Source organism: Rhipicephalus microplus, chromosome 2, assembly GCF_043290135.1.
Source record: "Rhipicephalus microplus isolate Deutch F79 chromosome 2, USDA_Rmic, whole genome shotgun sequence".
In the NCBI taxonomy this organism is placed as follows: domain Eukaryota; kingdom Metazoa; phylum Arthropoda; class Arachnida; order Ixodida; family Ixodidae; genus Rhipicephalus; species Rhipicephalus microplus.
The window spans coordinates 113,067,675-113,087,929 of NC_134701.1; the positions used below are offsets into that span (position 1 = coordinate 113,067,675).

Genomic DNA, 20,255 nt, shown 5'->3' on the forward strand with positions numbered 1-20,255 from the left:
CCGATATGCTCAGGCAAATTATCATGTGCTCGTCCTTGAGCCCTTGGTCGTCGTCTGTCATTCTCGTGCGAAAAAAAAACACGGCTCGGTGTGAGTCTGCGTTGACTACCGCGCAATAAACAAAGTAACCAGAAAATACGTGTATCCCTTGCCTCGCATTGTTGATGCCTCAGATTTCTCACAAGGAGCGGAATATTTTTGGAGCCTTGACCTGCACTCCGGTTATCGGCAAATTCCTATGCACGAGGATGACGAAGAAAAAACTGCCTTTGCCACACCCGATGGAATTTTACGAATTACACGTCATGCCTTTTGGCCTCTGCAATGCGCCAGCCACGTTTGAACGTATGATAGACACTGTATTGTGGGGCCTTAAGTGGAAAAGATGCTTTTGTTACCTTGACGACATGGTCATAATATTTTCAACATTCGAACAGCGCTTGCATCTTCTAGGTGAAGTTCTGACGTGTCTCGCAGCTGCTGGCATTCAGCTCGACATCGAAAAGTACCACTTTGCAAGCAAATGTATTAAAATACTTGAACATCTCGTGAGCAAAGAAGAATCTGGCCTGATCCTGACAAGTATACCGCCGTTCTTCACTTTCCGGTGCCGCAACGGGCCAAAGAGCTCCGAAGCTTTCTTGGCCTTGCGTCGTACTTCCGCCACATTATACGAGACTTCGCCACCCTTGCTGCGCAACTTCACCAGCTCCTTTCTTCGGGAGCATCATACATATGGTCGGACGAATGCCAAATGGCTTTTGACACCTAGAAACGAGCCCTAACGCCTGAGCCAGTGCTTTGTCAGTTTGATAACGCCGCACCCACTCTCTTCCATACTGATGCCAGCGGATACGGACACGGCGCTGTACTTTTCCAACGAACAGAGCGATATGGTGAACCTGTGATCGCATACGCGAGTTGCACCCTCACAGCAGCAGAGAAAGACTACACCATCACCGAGCAGGAGTGCCTCGCTGTTGTCTGGCCATCCAGAAGTTTCAACCATATCTTCATGGCCGCCACTTTACCGTCGTCACTGACCACCACGCTTTGTGCTGGTTGACGACGTTGAAGAATTCGTCTGACGTCTCAGCCGCTGGATAAATCGTCTCCAAAAGTAGGAGTTTCACGTTACCTACAAATCTGGCAAAAAACACAACGATGCCGATGCCCTTAGCCACTGTCCTTTACCATCCTCACCAGGCACTCCTGGTCTGTTGCCAACTGTGAGTGAACCCATCAAAGCGTCTCCATCAGTTCATAAACTCGCCACTCTCGACATTATTTCTGCTTTCGGCAACGAGACGTTTGCATCCCACCAACACAGCGACACTTACTGTCGCTCTATAATGCAGCACCTTCAAGGCTCCTCTCGTCCTCCCAACGACCGCGCCTATCGACCGCTGAGGAACTTCACGACTGGAAACTCAATTCTTTGCCGCTTTGTTCATCATTAAAAAGGGTAGAGCGCGCCACTACAAGGACACAAGAGAGACGCACACACACACAGCGCTAACTTGCAACTATTGTTTTATTTCCAATCACACATGCTATATATAGTAAACGTGGACCGACAAAACCGTTAAGATATCGTGTTAACATAAAGCACGCCTCATGTACGCGTCATCATCGATCGCGAAAATCTGAACTCGCCGACGTCAAAGTGAAGACTCCAGATACTTCTTTTCTTTAGCTGATAAAGCTATTAAAGCCACACTCACACATTTATCTTTCATTTTTTTCAATTTCAAGGGCTTCAATGATTTTACGTGTAGTTCTGTCACAGGCCCTAAAGAGAATGCGGTTGTTTTTAAACACAGGGACACAACCACACCTCTGACAGTCAAGGTCCGAATAACCAGATATAGCTTTTTCTACGTTGTATTTATGTTCCCTAAGTCTTTCGTTCACACACCTTCCAGATTGGCCAATGTACACGCAATCACAACTAAAAGGAGTGCCATAGACAACACCACGACAACACTTGACAAATTTTTCACGGTACTTGATCTTATTATACTCCCGTTTCCCGCTGCAGTCTGCGTTAAAATTTTCGCCATTTCTTGCTACTAATCAGGAGCCGGAAAGACTTCATCTGCACCAGCCTTTCTCGCTATCCTTTGCAAGTTATGTGAAATGGCATGCATGTAGGGCACTACAGCAACCTTGGCTGCCTTAGTGACGGCTGCCTGGTCTCTGACGTTTGCCTTTTTTCTCCTGCTCATATTTTCCGCGACGACGGTTAACAGGCGCATGAGATAACCAGAATCCAATAAACGTTTAGCTTGAGCCCACAAGCTGGCATCAAGCTTGTGGTGGCACGATTTCACCAGGGAATTTTGAAAGCAGGATTTTATCACCGCATGCTTTACAAACTTTGAGTGAGCGGGCGTGAACGGATGAACTGGTTTATTTACTCACGGTTCGTAGCTCCAGCATACTCCTGCTGGCGAAAAATACAGCCCGAGGTCAAGGAATGTTATGAAATTGTCATTTGGTACTTCATGCGTCAGCACCAGAGGAGATAACACTGTCAAGAACATGGTTAAAGTATCTGCCACAACTGCGTCAAAATTGTCATGATCATTATTGACAACGATCAGATAGCCATCTACAAATCAAAAGACAGCAATCACATCAGTATGCTTCACACGCTCGTCAGACCTTATTACGTTTTACTAAAAAAAGGTCGCTCAAATACGGGGCTATGCAGGAACCTATACATATCCCGTACTTTTGTTTCACAGTTTTCCCATTCCATGTGACATAGGTCGAGTTAAGATAAAAGTAAAGGAGCTCTAAAAACTGTTCACTCGTAACACTGGCAGTATTTTGAAATCGAACCGCTCCTACTCTGTCGATACCTTCTGATACACACATCATCAACTCGGCCTGAGGGAGGGTGTAACAAATGTTTTTAGATCAATTGAAAATGCTAGAAGATTCTTGTTTTCTTTGCCTGCGAAAAAAATATAGCACTTGTACCGAGTTTTTCACCAAAAATGGGTCGTCAAGAGATATCAACTTCATATTTGTTTGCAGAAAGACCGCAATGCACTTTTTACAGGATTCATTCTCCGTGATGATCACCCTGAAAGGGCAGTCAAATTTATGCGTTTTCGCCGAGAAAAATATATCGAGATGCACTTCTATGTCTTCGCGGTCGACTTAACCAGGTCTTCAAAATTAAAGTTTTTGCATAGCTTTTTCGCGGACGTCTGCACTTTTTCTTCTTTCTTTGACTTCTTTCTTCTTGCTTTTTTTTTGACAGCTACTCTGACCATGTTCTTGACAGTGTTATCTCCCTTGGTGCTGACGCATGAAGTACCAAATGACAATTTCATAAGATTCCTTGACCTCAGGCTGTGTTTTTCGCCAGTAGGAGTATGCTCGAGCTATGAACCACGAGGAAATAAACCAGATCTTTGTTCACGTCCGCTCACTCAAAATTAGCAAAGCGTGCGGTGATAAATTCCTGTTTTCAATATTCACTGGTGAAGTCGTGCCACCACAAGCTTGATTCAAGCTTGTGGGTTCAAGCTAAACGTTTATTGGATTCTGGTTATCCCATGTGCCTGTTAACCGCTGTCACGAAAAATATGAGCAGGAGAGGAAGAGCAAACGTCAGAGACAAGGCAGCCGTCACTAAGGCAGCCAAGGTTGCTGTAGTGCCCTACATGCATGCCATTTCGCATAACTTGCGAAGGATAGCGAGAAAGGCTGGTGCGGATGTAGTCTCATCTGCTCTCGAACGGTGGAAAGAAATAAGCAAAAAAGTAGCGTAAACTGCAGCGGGAAACGGGAGTGTAGGATCAAACACCGGGAAAAATTTGTGAATTGTCGTGGTGTTGTCTATGGCACTCCTTTCACTTGTGATTGCGTGTACATTGGCCAATCTGGAAGGTGTGTGAAGGAAAGACTTAGGGAACATAAATACAACGTAGAAAAAGCTATATCTGGTCATTTGGACCTTCACTGTCAGAGGTGTGGTTGTGTCCCTTTGTTTTAAAACACCAGCATACTCTTTAGGGCCCGTGACAGAACTACACGTGAAATCATTGAAGCCCTTGAAATTGAAAAAAAATGAGAGATAAATGTGTGAGTGTGGCTTCATTAGCTTTTTCAGCTAAAGAAAAGAAGTATCTGGAGTCTTCACTTTGACGTCGGCGAGTTCAGATTGTCGCGAACGATGATGACGCGTGCATGAGGCGTGCTGTATCTTAACATGATATCTTCAAGGTTTTATCAGTCCACTGTTGCTATATATATAGCATGTGTGATCGCAAATAACAATAGTTGCAAGTTAGCGCTGTGTGTGTGTGCGTCTCTCTTGTGTCCTTGTCGTGGTGCGCTATACCCTTATAAATGATGAACCCCAACCAACTAGGCCGGCAACGTGTACCGCATTGTCTTCCACCCCGAAGGACAGCGCTGGGTTCCTGTCGCTCCTCGTTCACTAAGGGCGCTGATTTTAGAAGCTTTCACTATCACCTCGAAGCTTGTCATTTCGGTTTTCAAAAAAAACCTATGAACGCATCCACAGTCGTTTTCCCTTGCCTTGGCTTTCCACCTGCGCAGCGCGATATGTTGCGTCATGCTCACTCTGCCAACGCCACAAGCGACTCACTTCCTCCCTGGCCGGTCTCCTACAACCTCTCCCGTGCCCTGACGCTCCCTTCGAAGTCATTGGCATTGAACTCTACGGACCACTACCAATATCAGTTATTGGCAAGCGCTGGATTATCACAACAGTTGACCACTTAACACGGTACGCCAAAACAGCTGCACTTCCGTCAGGATCAGCAGAAGACATTGCCACATTTTTCGGAGGCAATATTCTTAAGACATGGTGCACCACGCATCCTATAAAGCGACCACCGCAAAGCGTTTCTCGTGAAACTACTCGAACAAGTCATTCACGCATGTAATACAATTCATACGACAACTTCCAGCTACCATCCCCAGACTAACAGCCTGACAGAGCGCTTCGATCGAACTTTGACCGACACGATATCTATATATATCAACGCCGACCACACCAACTAGAATACCATCCTGCCTTTCGTGACTTTTGCGTACAATACCGTGACGCAGCGCACCACGGGCTATTCCCCATTCTTTCTCGTCTGTGGCCGTCAACCGACATCTCCACTCGACATCTATTTTTTTTGACGTCCCTGTGAACTCGTCATCGTCATCGAGTGAGCACTTAATCTCTCGCATGGCCAATCGTCGCCGACACGCCCGGGTCAATACAGAGGCAAGCGAACAAGAGCGGAAGACTCGCTACGATGGCGTCCACCGCGTAGTTCACATCAATACTGGAGACGAAGTACTGTTGTGGACCCCAACGCGAGTTCTCGGCCTGTGTGATAGGTTTCACACACGTTTCATCGGCCCCTACGCTATATTCGAGTAGACGTCTTCTGTTAATTATCCAGTAACCCCTGTTGTCATGCCTTCCGACGGTCGTTTTCGTGGTACGGAGGTTGTCCATGTGTCGCACCTAAACCATTCGTTCGACGTACACCACTGTCATAAACAGCAACCAAATTGGCCGCTTCCGCGTGAGGGGGAAATTAGTGTAAGCAGAATATTCACAACATTTCACCTTCATTTTCTTCATCTGTATGAAATAATCATCACGAAAAACGTCGTCTTTGTTCGAAGTGTTGATGAGGTGACTCATCCCAATAAACGCTGTCGAGACCCAACGCCGCTACTTTCTGACATAGTATATATATGTGTATATACATATATATATTGCATTCATTCAGGTTTTTCGAAATACAGGCATATTAGGCATTTTTTAAAAGGTACGTGCGGCGCGCGTATCCAGAATTTTATGGTAAGCCCTTGGTATGTGGCTCTGGGCCACACGTACCTGAGGGAAAGTATCTTACGACGTACGTAACAAGAATATCACCTTAAAAATTTCGTGATCTGCCACTCGTATTTGTCATACACTCATGTACTCATTTGGTAGCTTTAGCTTATACTAGGTTTAGGAGAAGGCAAAACCACTACTCAGGCGTACGAGGGGGTTAGATGATGGGTAGATAGAAATTCTTAAATTGCAATTTTTCGCAAATTTGAGTGCTTGAAAGAAAAACTGCACTTTGAAAACTGCAATGTGAGGAAACTGTCATGTCAAGACAGCTAAAATTACATCCACAGAAAAAAAACGTTGGTCTACCAGCACCTGCGAATGCGGCTTTGTTAAAGACTTTTAACAAGGTCTAGAAAAATAAAATTTGCACAGTGTACCTGATCGGTCTGTGAGATAACAATGAACATTGAAATCACCTGCTATAATAATGGTATTAGGTAGCACTTCTGAGAACATGACGCTGTTGCGCTGCGACAGCGCCAACCACGGCTATCTTCGCTGGCCATTTGCAAACGAGCAGCAACGCCACCGCTGGGAAAAGCGCTCGTTTACGGCACTAGAAAGACCTTTCTAACCACTATAGCTGGTTTGGTCGTTCCGTCATGGTGGAACCCAAGTAGTGATAGGCGCCACCCAAGTGGTCATGGGCACTATGCGTAGCTTTCTCTACGAGGTCTGTGTAAGACATCGAAGCCATTTAGTTCACGCTATTCGCGCCACCACTGCCGCCACCGCCACTGCGAAATAATTGCGGCATGCCACCGTTTCTCTTATTTTAACCCCCACGAGGATTTAGGGCATGAAATACATCACTTAAGCCTATATCATACAGCTTTAAGATTTTTAGAGGAGAGTTTGCGGTGTCATGGCTGCTCTCTTGTATCCATGTTCGCATTCCCTTGGTATATCATTATCATCATCATAGTCGTCGTCGTCGTCGTCATCATAATCATCGTCAGCCTGACTACGTCCACTGCAGGACAAAGGCCTCTCCCTTGTTGTTCCACCAGTCAGCTTGGCCCTGTACTGGCCGCTGCCAATTTCTGCACGCCAATTTCTTAATCTCGTCTGCCCACCTAATTTTCTGTCTCCCCCTAACCCGCTTGCCTTCTCTGAGAATCCAGTTTGTTACCTTCATTGACCAGCGGTTATCCTGTTTACGCGCCACATGCCCGGCCCAGGGCCATTGCCTCTTCTTGATTTTAAATATGATATCCTTAACCTGGTTTGTTCCCTAATGCACTCTGCTCTCTCCTTGTCTCTTAAGGTTACACCAACCATTTTCCTTTCCATTGCTGGCTGCGTCATCCTCAATTTAAGCGGAATCCTTTTTGTAACTCACCAGGCTTCTGCTCAATAGCTAAGAGCCGGCAAGATGCAGCTGTTATATACTCTTCTATTTAGGGATAGTGGCAATCTACCTGTCATGATTAAAGAGTGCTTGCCAAATATGCTTCTATTCACTCTCATTATTCTAGTTACTTCAATATCGTGGTTAGGCTTCGCAGTTATTACCTGTCCTAAGTAGACATGGTCTTTTACAACTTCAAGGGCACTATTACCTATATCGAAGCGCAGCTCCATTCCTGGCTGTTTAAGGGCCTCTAAACAGTTTCTGAAGGTACACATACAAGCGTGTTACTATTGTTTGGCGTTTCTCGTTCTTTTTACGCTCTTTGACCGCCACAATAGTGGTTGACGCCACATGCTTAGGGCACATATTCTCGAATTGTCCATATGCGAGAAATATTAGTTGTAAATTATTTTCTAGCCTGCCTTTCAATGTACCCCCCCCCACCCGTTCCTCGCGTCTCGCATGATTATCACGCGCGTTGAACTATTTATTTGCTGCTCGCTGTGACTTCCTGATTGTAGAAGTGGAAATAACAGGGTGTAGCGGCTGTAGCTCGAAAGCTCGAAATCCTGATAGGCTCAACGCTTGGCGCTCACATATTCCACACATGCTTTATGAAGGCTTAAAACGCGAAAAGCTACAGCCTGGAAGAATTGCAGGAAAGAGCGTGTAGTGGAGAGCAATGGAGAAGAATACCACAAAAAGACGCTGAGTATTATTCATTCTACCAACAGACGAGTTCTTTACCGCGAAGACAATGCACCTCACCACACAAAAAAGGCAAGCCTGCTTCAGTAGTTTTTGCATACTTTACATTGCAACAAAATATTATCTGGGCACACTATACAGGCTTTCATCGACGCTGTGATGTTTCGTATACAGTTACAATCAGTAACCTTTCTGCACACAGTGTATGCTGCTTCCGCGGATAAAATCTCAGGAGTGCTAGTGAGGAACACTGCAAGAAGAATATGTTGAATTCCAATCGTGGAGTAGGAGCAGGCTACTTTGCGCTTTATGCAGCAGGTGAGTTGCCATGGAAAGGGTGGCATTAAAACATTCTAATGAGATAGTCGGCGTGTATTCAAAGTGGGATGGACCATGAGGAGCAGGAAATGTTGGTGCACCAAAATTGGCGCAGTGCACTCAAACTTGGCGTGACGAGCATGTTTAACACGTTCGTTCACTATTGGTGGCACCGTGGTCGCGTTTTTCGGCATTTATGTTGCTTGACATGGCTGACTGGGCAAATCTGCAACAGCTGAGAGTCAGAAAGCTTGAGTGGATCGGATAGTGATAGCGACACTGAAACTACTGCGTACGGGCGGTTTCAACAGTACTCGACAGCACAATGTTTGGAATGAAATAGCCACACGTAGCCTATTCTGGGCCCCTCAAAGACATGTGCTTCCGCTTTTTCAATAATATGATATATACGGAGATGATTTGCCCACAAACATGGCGCCGGCTACTCCTTAGTCCTTCAGTGAGTTGAACACGTATCTTAAAGATAAACATAAAGAGCAGAGCATGAAAATAGAACACTCGACCACACATATGCAACAACCCCCTTATGCTCTTATGAAACAACACCCACACAATGATAACGAAATAGTATGTGACAATGCCCGTCGTTAATATTCAACCCAACCGACGAAAAATAGCAGATCACGCGTGTAGTCCTAATTGAGATGTATCCACTCTTGTATACTTAGCAGTCGACACGTCATTGACATCAGCACACACATATGATAAATCTCATATAGTACTGTGCTGAATAAGTACGACGTGTTATACTAATAAAAGTTTGTTAGTTCTCTCAGTACTTGCCACTAAATTCACTGTGTTTAAAAAAAACATTTTAACGCTTTTAAAGCGTACGTCTATAATGCACCAGTTTTGCATGCTTGCAGCCCAAAGTGCGTTCTAATCGATGATTTTGAGGGGTTGCTCCGCAAAAGAGTCAAGTCTTAGCTCGCAAAGTCCGTCGACTGCTCCAATTCTGCCACTAGAATTCCATGATAGATCAAACAAGCTCGCCGTTTCAATCGCAGGAAAGGCACATGTAATACCATCTATCCGCGTGTGCTGCGTGCGGTCGATTACTACTCAACTGGAAAAGAAGCCTTGTCAGGTTTTTGCTAAACGAAGGAACATGAAGTGATACACATATAGGTGGTTGCGTGGCTGGATCCGCAACTCCGAACATTTATTATAAGTGGGCATTTACCCCTGCAAGCGCGCACTATTTCAGAAAGCATCGGCGAATGGCTCGTGTACCCATCTAAGCACTATGAGGATATCACTCCACAAACTCTGATGTGGTTCTGGGACGGCCGTATTATCATATACCAGCGTTTTGCAGTTTCTCGAGGTGAGATAAAAAAGAATTAGCTGCAGCTTAAAATGCCTTTTGGAGCTGCGCACTCCATCGCATGGTGTGAAGTGTATATTTGTCAAAGGGTTCTCTTACCTTAAAACTGTTGAAGTCATCTCAAACTTAACGTGTTCTTTTCTAAGACCTGAGAATAAAACTATTTTGATCTTTCGCGAAGTTAATGGCACTCCTGTACCGTACGCTTTATCCTCACCTTTCAAATACTTTGAATGTTGTAAAGAATTTTCCCGTATAGATGCACTCCTTCTAAATTTTTGTGGCATTGTGTCTAAATGGAACCCAAAACGTTCAAGGCACCATGAAAGTATAATTCACCCCATTCGTAGCATAAAACGATCACGTAAAAATACGTTCATTCGAAGTGCAATTGTCATACTTTTACACTTGATGCATGGAATATATTAGAGAACCTAAAATAAAAAGACTGAGAAATACTTCGTCAGTAATGCCTTCGCTTCATTAATAAAAAAGTCCATCCAGCTTCTATATTTCGATTACTCCACACTCGTCCATGCCCTCATCGGTTTTTCTTGATAGCTAATCCTTGTCAAGTTATGCAGGTATAGCAAACACCTTTACTAATTACTTTAATTCTGTTTTTCTTACTGATTACAGCATCATTCTTTGATATTTCGCATGCTGCAACGTACCACTTCTTGCTGATTTTTTATTAAGCTCCTCTGGCGTACATGACCTTATAGTAAATCTTGAGATTTTGAAAGGATCTGGCCCAGACAATATTCCAAGTACGTTTCTAAAACGGTTTTCCGAATAACGTGCTGACTTACTTACTGTAAAATTAAAAAAAACTATTATCTCTGCAGCAGTTCTTGGGCTGGGGAAACTAGCAAACATCGTGCCCGTATTTAAGTACTGAAACAAGAAAATAATACCAAACTATGGGTCAATATTTTTATTCTCTACCAGCTGTAAACATTTCAATTATATTATTACAAAAATGGCTATAGCCTACCTAGATGCACATAATATACCTTCACAACCTTAGCACTCCATTTGTGCAGGCTACTCTATAGTTCAACTGTTGCTTCAATTTACGCAAGATATTGCTCCTTCCATTACCTACCGAAGACAAGTTGATCTCATATTCCAAGGTCTTTCACAAGGTTTGACAAGCAGAATTTTCAGCTTTTTAAAAACTATTTTTAGGAACAGCTACTGGTTAATTGCGAAGCAGTGTACTTGCTGTCGTGCTCAGAATTTGTTTCTTTTACCCACGAAAAGTCATATTACGTACGCTTTATATCAGAAAGGGCCTCAGAATTCGTTGCTTGTTCGGTTTTTTTATGTTTATTTAAATGCTTGAGAAGAAATGACCAGTGCTATTCAAATAAACTATGAATGTATGCAGACGACTGTGCTAACTGTAGAATCATCTCTAAAACATAAAATCAGAATGCGTTAAGTATTGTTTTTTTTTCGTCATTTTGTAAAAGGAGTGAAACATGGTGAACTTAAAAAAATTGTATATAGTCACGACTGTTTCAAATAAGAAGTGGCCTCTGCACTTTACATATGTCAATGACACCATAGATCTAATAGGTTTTATCCAGTTTTAATACATTTGTACTAGTCTTACAGCAAATTTAGCATTGCACACCTACGTGGAAACAATCTGCAACAAGTACGAAAACTTTGGTGTCTCTGTAACTAGACAAAAGATTACTGACAGACAGTGCAGAAGTCTTTGGTCAGACCGAGTAATATGCGTTGGTTGTGCGTCGCCTCACCACAAGGATGACACAACTATGTTATCATGTTCTAAAGAAAGCAATACTGCTTATATTCCGTCGCTATGGCCAGCGTTTCTCGCCTACTTTGCATGCGCATGTTTTGTGAATACAGCCCTTCTCGAACGTCGGCAAGGTTTCAATCATATCATCCCTCATAAATAACTTAATTCACACTGCACTTTGAGTGTTCTAGCACCCATATCCCTCGTCACATCTTCTGCAAAACGTAGCCTATGATTTAATTCAACAAATATCGTGCCCGTTAATCAATTCAAAGCTATTTTCATTTTCATATCTTGTTTTCTTGTTTTGTGTAAAACGAACGTACTTGATATGACTTTGATAGGTATCTGCGCAAACTTGGTGCTTAACAGCTGAAAAAAAAAAACATAAAGATGTACTTGATTACATTCTATCTTTTCGAGGTTCTGAACATTTCTATTTGAGCGTGCATAGTCTCGTAAACTGGCACAGCAGTATTTGTAAATAAACACCACTAATCCATGCTGCTCTCACGGTAACGGCTCCACCTTTTTGGGTAAAGAGGTTCTTTTTATTTCAAAATCGAAGGAACGAATTTCAATCACCATGCCCCCCCCCCCTCACCGCGCCGCGCGTTCACCGACCCGATGAACCTCATGCCTTGGACGCGCTGCCGCCAAAAAAAGCAGTGTGGCACCACCGGCAACTTAAGTATCGGCGCACAGGTCTAGTTCCCGCTGGGTAAGCGTGTGTTTGGTCAGGCAGGCTTTTGTTTCCATGAATAAAATGGTTATGAGGCAACATACGTTCGAGGATGTATTTTTGCTTTAAACTTCGGATTTTGCGTGCGGAAATGTAACCCATGCTTTTGAATTTCATGATGGCACTGACAATGGGTTAAACTAGCCACAGATGGTGCCTGTGATATATCGGTCTTAGTTGAAGTAAATTAAACAAGTCGAGAATTGATGGAGTTTGCCTTAGTAGTGCCCTTGGCTGTTCCTTTCCAGAAGATCGCAGTTAAATGAAACACTTCGCAGTCTACCATTTCGCTGGGCAAACAAAAACGAACTCATATTTATTGTATAGAGGAATGTTTTATAATGTAGCGGTGCGCGGGCAGGGGCGTCTGGAAACAATTGGGACAAATAAACTGTCTTTTGATATTGTTACGCAAGCGACCAGGATCGCCTTTGATCTTCCACTTACTGCACTGCTTGTTTGATCATTAATAGATTTTTAGAGACATGTTGCGCATATTTGCCTTCATTAAGTATTTAGCCATAAATAAGGGTTGGAACGTTACATATTTATTTCCAGCACCACGTTTGCCTTTGCGGATTCGACCAGAAGTTCATGTTGTTTTTGATTACTTCATAAGCAAGGCACTGGGATTCATTGAAAAGAAAGTTGCACGATACGTGGCCATTTTGACGGCTTCGGTATGTATGACGTTTGCTCCTGTTATTTTTTTTTTTCAAGCACTGGACGAATATGATGTTCTTTGTGATGTGCTGTTCAACCAACACAAAGTATCAGAAATATGTAATCCATCTGAATTCAGAAAATAATTTAAACATATTACTTTTCTCTTTATATGTGTGTGCCTAAATATAGAGGATCATTTTTTCAATGAGTAAAGGTGCGTGGTAAAGTAATATACATAAAATAAAGGAACTCATCAATCGGAAGAGCGTGGCGCTGCATGTAAAATAGGATTGTTAAAGCGTTTCATTTCTCAATCATGCAAGCGCATGAATATACATTTGAACTGCATATGGGCTGTCAGTATTATTTATATGACATGGTTGAATCTCAGAACTTGCTTCTTGATTTCTGTGCCTACAAGAAATCGAGAAATAAACATACTTTGGTATACGGATACACTCTCTCTCAATGCAAATAAGTATTATTTGGAAAGTTAATCCTAAAACAGCATGCTCTCCAATTTTTTGTTCCCAAATCACAATATGATTATCAGAAACACCGTATAGTCGAAGACTCCCGAACTTCAAAGCATCTGGTGTTTTTTAACCTGTGGTCACAAAGCACAGGACACAAGCATCTTCAGACTTGCAGTCACTCAAGTGCAACCACGCCATAGGGATCAAACCCGCCACCTTCGAATCAGTAGCAGAACCTTCTTATCGCTGATTTACTACGGTCGATGGAGATCCTAGATGACAAGCTCCTGCTTAGCTGAGGTAATACTTGAGTGACTTGGCTGTGAAAACAAAGTATGAGCGAGTAATATACAAGAAACTGACTAGCATAAGTTTGGAAAAACAAACCCACATCACTCCTCAGCGCACAGCCGTAGTATATAGAGTCATTTTTAATTGCAGCCTTTTTTTGAAGGCATATGGGCTGCTGTGTTAAGTAGAGGATGCATCACAATACGCTAATCAAAGGCCTACCATCTAATATTTCTTCACATTGTCGAGAATGTAAGTGAACGCCAAAAATTTGATAAAAGGACAGTTTCAAGTAGGCACAGAAAAAACGAGTAAACCGTCACGCATATATTGTCGAAGGTAGTGATTCCGTATGCTTTAGTGAACTGTCAATTTACTTGCATAAACGAGAAATCAAGGGCATTACAAGCATTACTGCACGTATAAACCCGTGCGTATCCTATTGAAAGGTTCCTTTGTTGCTATGGCATGCACAGATAAGATTTGTTTTCTTAATTCTTTTACGCTGTTGCAAGCCTTTCCAGTTACTTGTCAGTGTTTATGGTTTCTTGATTTCTTTCTTGTGCTCGTGATCGCGCACCCAGCTTTTTCTAATGAATTCCTACAACTAAGTGTTCATCCCCAGTCTCCTGAGTGCATGCTGTCCCTCTGCCTCTCAGAGCATATAGAAACAATAAAAAATACTTGATAAGGCCGTTGTCCTGTTGCATTACTATTACTTGGTATTAGTTGTGTTTCGAAACGCGCTTCAACCAACACGACCACTAGTCACTGAGCATGCGTTTATTGACTAAAGTTTGCTGAGGTTTATTTGGGCATGCCGTAAGGTTGTTGCTGTCACTCTCATTCAATTTTTTTTCTCTTTTTGAAATAGGCCAATTTGCGTTATCGAAGCATTGTGCAACCAAGGGTTCAGTTGGCAATTACCGGAATCACTGTGACAAAAACGGTAAAACAAGTTTTGCAAAACATCTCCTCACTAATTAGTTAAGCGGCCGGTACAGGTATCTTTTCAAGTAGATTCTCTTAATTTATAAAGTAAAGAAAAATACGATATATGAACGAAGTGTAAATCACTCATCCAATAGAATGCTTTTCTCCGTAACAGTTGCTGGGCGTATGTTTATATGCGCATGAAATTTGATGATATTCGGGAAGAGCCAGTGGTGCCATTGAAGCCACGCTCTAACTTCATTATTGGTATTTTAACACAAAAGTGTCTTATGCCGGCGTACAAGCACGGCTCCACTGACGTATTTCCGTCATAAATATGGCGTTGTAAATTATATAGTAACTGATTGTAAAGAGAAAAAAGAAAACAAAGATGATGTCGCGTGGCGTCACACCAGTGACTTTTTGACTCAGCGCGCCGAGCTGACTACTATGCCACTTGAGGTATGTTGTCGAAAACTCTAACGCAGAGCCATTCATGACACCGTACTCCGTTTGGTGGTTCTCAGACCTTCGAAACTTTAGCGTGTTTTTGTATTACTAGCAAGATGGCGTGACGGGCTTCTGTTGGGCGTGCAATAAATGTCGTCGTCTCCATAGAACGTGGTCTTTTCCGCGCGCACGCTTATAAGTCTCGTAATTCAAGAGAGGACGAAATGCACTTTGCTCGCTGCCGCGTCCACGTTAACAAAATGAGTGTGCTGCTCACAGACGACGAAGTAAGAAAGTCCTGTCACTTGTGTGCTTGTCTTGTCATTCCGAGAAACAAAGCGTCTATTTTGTTAGGACAGTGCGCTTTTAGTGTCGAGCAGCCACAGTAATTTGTAAGTGCTAGTTCTGCGTTTGCTAATTTCGTGCGTGCTTCCTGCTAAAGGTATGCGCTTCAAGTTTCGAGCTGATTGCCGTTCATCACGTGGCCTTGTAATTTGCTGCTGCTGCTGCACCAATGCACAATTAGCGTTGGTGCAGCTTTCGTGTTATACAGAATCCTGGATAGGGCGATCAGCCTTGTTTCTTTCATAGTGTTTCAGCCTGGTAAACGCAAGTAAAACAAGTTGTATTTTTTTAGCAGCATGCATCATTTTGAAATTTACAGCCGTCTCTTTGCCTCTGGCCAGCGAGGCATATTCACTCACTTTTTTTCGAAAAATTATTACTTCATTTTGCGTTTTTCATTCTTCCTAACTGGCTACGCTAGAACACTCCAATGAACCATGATTTTCGGCATGTGATCTGACAGAGAAGTTACAGTGATTAGTATGGTAATAAATAAAATAGGGCAGTGAAAATAATAAACATTAAGTTCGTAGAGTTTGCAGTGTCCGTTTACCAAGGTGTCAATTACGCCAATTGTGTAGTAAGCAGTTAAGGCTTTCTCTGCACAAATATACCCTTGCAATGCAGATTCATAGAGATCTTGGATATTAGCGCTATTTTTCACTACAAGTATGACTCTGAGGCACACCGTAGCGGAAGGCTGATGCTTTTGACCCTGCACAGACATGGCACAGTACGTGGTTCTCTATGAACTTGTGTCAACCAAAATGCGACCACCACGGCTCGGGTCGAACAACCAATTTTTTTGGTCCGCAGCTAAGCAGAAAGACCACTCGTCAACCATGCAGACGTTCACTTCCCGCAAACTGTGCACCCTCAAAGTGTATTGAAAGGGAAGTCTTCATTATCCTAAAATTTCTTAATACGTCATGGGCACTGGTATCTTAAGTCCACCTCAAATGAAGATTGAGATGAACAAAACGTCAATGTTGTTACAGAGTTTAACATGAGACGCATCTATTTACGGACGTATTTACACTGATGTGCACAGCACAGAGCAAAAACAACACGCACACTGGACAGGGCAGTCCTCTTCATCGTCCTGTGTAGGCAAGATATCTGATCACTAACTTGTTCGCTACGTAGCAATAATATTGCTGACTGTGAGAATAACATTCACACTTCCCCCATCCTCATGAGTATTTGAGTTAACGCGAAAAGCTCAACGGCATCAGTACTCATCCTGAAAAGGGAAGTCACAATACAGCCGAAAACTTATTGTACAACGTCAAGTCCAGGAACAGTTTTAATAGCCATCTGCAGAACTCTTAGGTTTCCTACAAAAGAATCACGTACTTCGTGATCTATTCTTGGTGATTGCACATCAGCAATATGAAGTCAACTTTCGCTTTACGTCACGGCTCGAACCAATAGCTTTTTGCGGTAATTAGACAAATCCACTAGAAAGCCATAGGAGGAGGACTCAATATAACATTGCTGTTTTTACTAATTAACGCAGCATTCAAGTGAATATTCATGCAGACGCAGCTGCCTTACTTGCCCACAATAGCATCTGGAGCGCCACCCTTCCCACAATGAAATCTGACGTAGAAAATAATTCTTGTGCCAACACATCATGAACCACTCGACCTGCGAAATTCTACATTTCCAAAAGTATGTGACAGCAATTTGTGAACTTTGAACTTCAATGCTATGTCGAATTCATCATAACATACTTATAAGCTGTTTGTTTGCCTCGCGTGTATTGCAGTGTTCTCCAATATGTTTCCACGTAATATGAAAATCAATTAGAGCCTATTGTGGGGCTCTGTGGGTGTAGCGAAACAATTGCACACCGTCTCTTCAAATGCTTCCGCTTTCGCAACCGAATAGCAACTATCTTGAGCGCGCAAGGCCAGCCAGGTAACCACCATTATATAGAGAAACAAAATTCTTACGCACTAACCAACACGGAATTCACTTGAGATGCTATCATAGCATCACTGCTTTTTTTTTAATCGAGACTCAACGACACGCTGGGACAGCTGATTTGCTGCACCGATGTGTTGGTTTTAGACAGTCCTACTGCGATATCTTCGTGGAGTCGTTTCAGTATCGTTTTACAGTGAAAGCTCTTATGAGATCAAAACTCGGGTCACGTGCTGCGCCGTATTTGTCGGCCGCCACCGCCACCGGTATCCGGAACCACTACCAAAAAAATAAGAAAAAAATTAGTTCCAAAGACAAAGTGGTGCTCAAACCTGGGTCCGCTGCGTACCAGCCCGGTATTCTGCCACTGAGCCATGCAAGTGTTCAGGTCTTCTTCGCAAACTTGCTTTAGGCAGGCTTAATCTTGGGAAAGGAATCACAGTATTCTGAGAATTTCAAAGCAGCAAAAGAACAACCAGGCATCACACAAGGGGAATAGCGTAATGAGCGGGTCGTCCAATTTGCTACTCATTACAAAAGCTTGTTTTTGTTCAGCTAAAAACTGTGGCGCATACCCACTTCAGGCGCGATTCCTCACCGGCCTCAGCCACTGCATGAACAACTGGCACAAAATTTCTTGCAAATGTTTAGCGGATACTACGCTTCTAAAAAATGATGAAGTATGGCATAGTGAGCTCCGGCCTGCTACTCATGAATTGTTATCATTAATGCCATGGTGGGTACTCTGCAAGTGTGCTAGTAGCAGTTAACCAATGAGTGTACAGAAAAGGCTCTGAAAGGCCACTCCTCTATAGCTTTCGCCATAACTGTGCGGAGCCTTACGAGCAGGCTTGGCGTTTTTCTATAACCTATTTCATTTTTGGGGGGTGAAGCTTCTTATGGCGTGGCTTGTGCGTCCCCCCTTGTAGTTGTGCGTAACCGTTGGTGGCACATACCAGAGATCAGGTATATGCCACCAACGATCGCAACTATGACCGCGATGAAAGATGTGATATGGCAGTACTTGAAGTGCTCACTAGGTGAACGGACGGACGGATGTATGGATGGATGGACGCGCGGATGGGTGAACGGACGCACAGTCGGAAGTACGGACGGATTGACGGCCGGACCCATGGACGAACGCAGGGGTGGACGCACGGATGGACGCACAGACGGATGGAAGTAAGAACGAATGGACGGACTGACGGACGCTTCGTCCCCCTCATCATCACTCACTCCGTGGATATGCTATATTTTTCTCACCCTCTTTTTTTTCCCAAGTACACGGCAGCCAATTGGGCATTATTTTCATGTTGAATTCATTTTGTTTTATGAATGTGCCTCTCTCTCGCTAGGATCCCAGTGACCATTTTGATTTAAATGTTGAGAAAAAAATAGTTCAGGAAAATCTTGAGGTATTTGAACACACTGACAGAATGACAACGCCCCTCCACGGTGCTTCACTGGCTAATGTACTGGGCTATGTCGAGTACATTAGCCAGTAGACCCGCAGGTCGCGGAATGAAATCCCGGTTGCGGCAGCTGCATTTTTGATGGAGGTGAAAATAGTATAGGTCCATCTGCTGAGATTTGAGTACAGGTCAAAAACCCCCAGGTGGTCAAAATTTCCGCATCTTTCCACTACGGAGTCTCTCATAATGATAAATAGTTGTCTTCGGACGTTAAACTCCACATATGAATAAAATACAGAAGGACCACGGCACAGATGTGGATTTAAGAAACTATAAGCATGCCGCATTTTGATGGGTCCTCTAATCCTTTATTATGGTTAAAATTTTATCCACCGTACTATCACATCTTTATGAAAATGCAGTGAACAGTAAGTTTGATTGCGCGATTACAAAATACTGATTCTAATAGAGCGTTGCGACAAAGCTGCTGCTGCTGCTTCATTTTCGAGTGGTTATTTTTTTTGCATTTCAGCGGCATAACTTCAATCGCTTCCCTTACATGACCCTGTCTGAATCTTATGAAGGATTTATAAAGAGCTGAACAATTCTTTTATTCCTGCCGATTTAAAAAAAAATATTGCGTTCGGAGGTATGAAGTTCATTGAAAATATCTTTAACCATCCTGTGCATTTGTCACTTTGAAGCGACTGAACAGTTGAAAAGCTACATAGGTTTCGTATTTCATATAGCATTGTCACCTCGACAAGTGCAAATGTACAACCGGCCGTATAAACACATATAATATATTCATTTCAGCTAGAAGAGGAGCCCTATATGGTTCATGTTCCTGGATATGAGGCCACACGCAATATTCTTCATGTAGAAACTCGAGCCAAGTTCAACGAGCATGTAAAGAAGCAAACGTATTTTGACAAGACCGATATTGTTTTTCTTGTAACAGGGTAGGCTTGCAAAACTTTTATTCCGGAGATTGGCAGTGCCTATTTTGTAAGCGAAGTTGTGTCATCATTCCACGTTAGTTATTGTAGGAATTTTAATAAAAGAACCTTTTGAGTTCTAGCTAGTGGTGTACGAACTTTGGCCAGAAGAGAGGCTCGACGTTTTAGGTGTTTATTGCGAGATGGTGAATACATGTCCGGAATGCGCAAGTGGTTAAATTAGGCTTTCGTCATTCACAGATATGAGACTGTAGAAGTAACCAGGTGTAGCATTCAGTGCTCACTTCTCGTTGTGATTTCACAGCACTATGCTTGTCAGGTTAGTGCCCATAGAATATATTTGAAGAGCGAACCTACAAAGCAAATCAACCCTTCTTCACCCCGTAAGAAAAAACGGGCCGCAGGCCATTTGTGCCAAGTCGAACAACTGAACTACATAAACGCTGCAGCCTGTATTAGTTACAAAACCTAAATATCTCCACTATATGAAGCCACACCTAGCTGCGCGATGTTAAGGGTCTGCGTAACATGCTGTGAAGTCAGCTGCGTGTAGTTCAGGAACCGAATATGATGACGTCACGCCAAGTTACGCGAAGTAAAGAAATCCTGTAAACTTGACATCCCTGTCTCGCCGCGGTGGTCTAGTGGCTATAG

At 43.1% G+C, this 20,255-nt stretch overlaps 1 protein-coding gene across 2 annotated transcripts in view; it reads left to right on the forward strand.

Moving 5' to 3' along the window:
- Positions 1-20,255, forward strand: part of LOC142796343 (venom metalloproteinase BumaMPs1-like) — a 202,964-nt gene that overhangs the window by 75,341 nt on the left and 107,368 nt on the right. For both annotated transcript variants that reach the window (XM_075886705.1, XM_075886706.1), the window contains exons 6-8: positions 12,699-12,820; positions 14,448-14,522; positions 19,459-19,604. In XM_075886705.1, the coding sequence (XP_075742820.1) occupies positions 12,699-12,820; positions 14,448-14,522; positions 19,459-19,604 (343 nt within the window). The remainder of the gene's footprint in view (positions 1-12,698; positions 12,821-14,447; positions 14,523-19,458; positions 19,605-20,255) is intronic.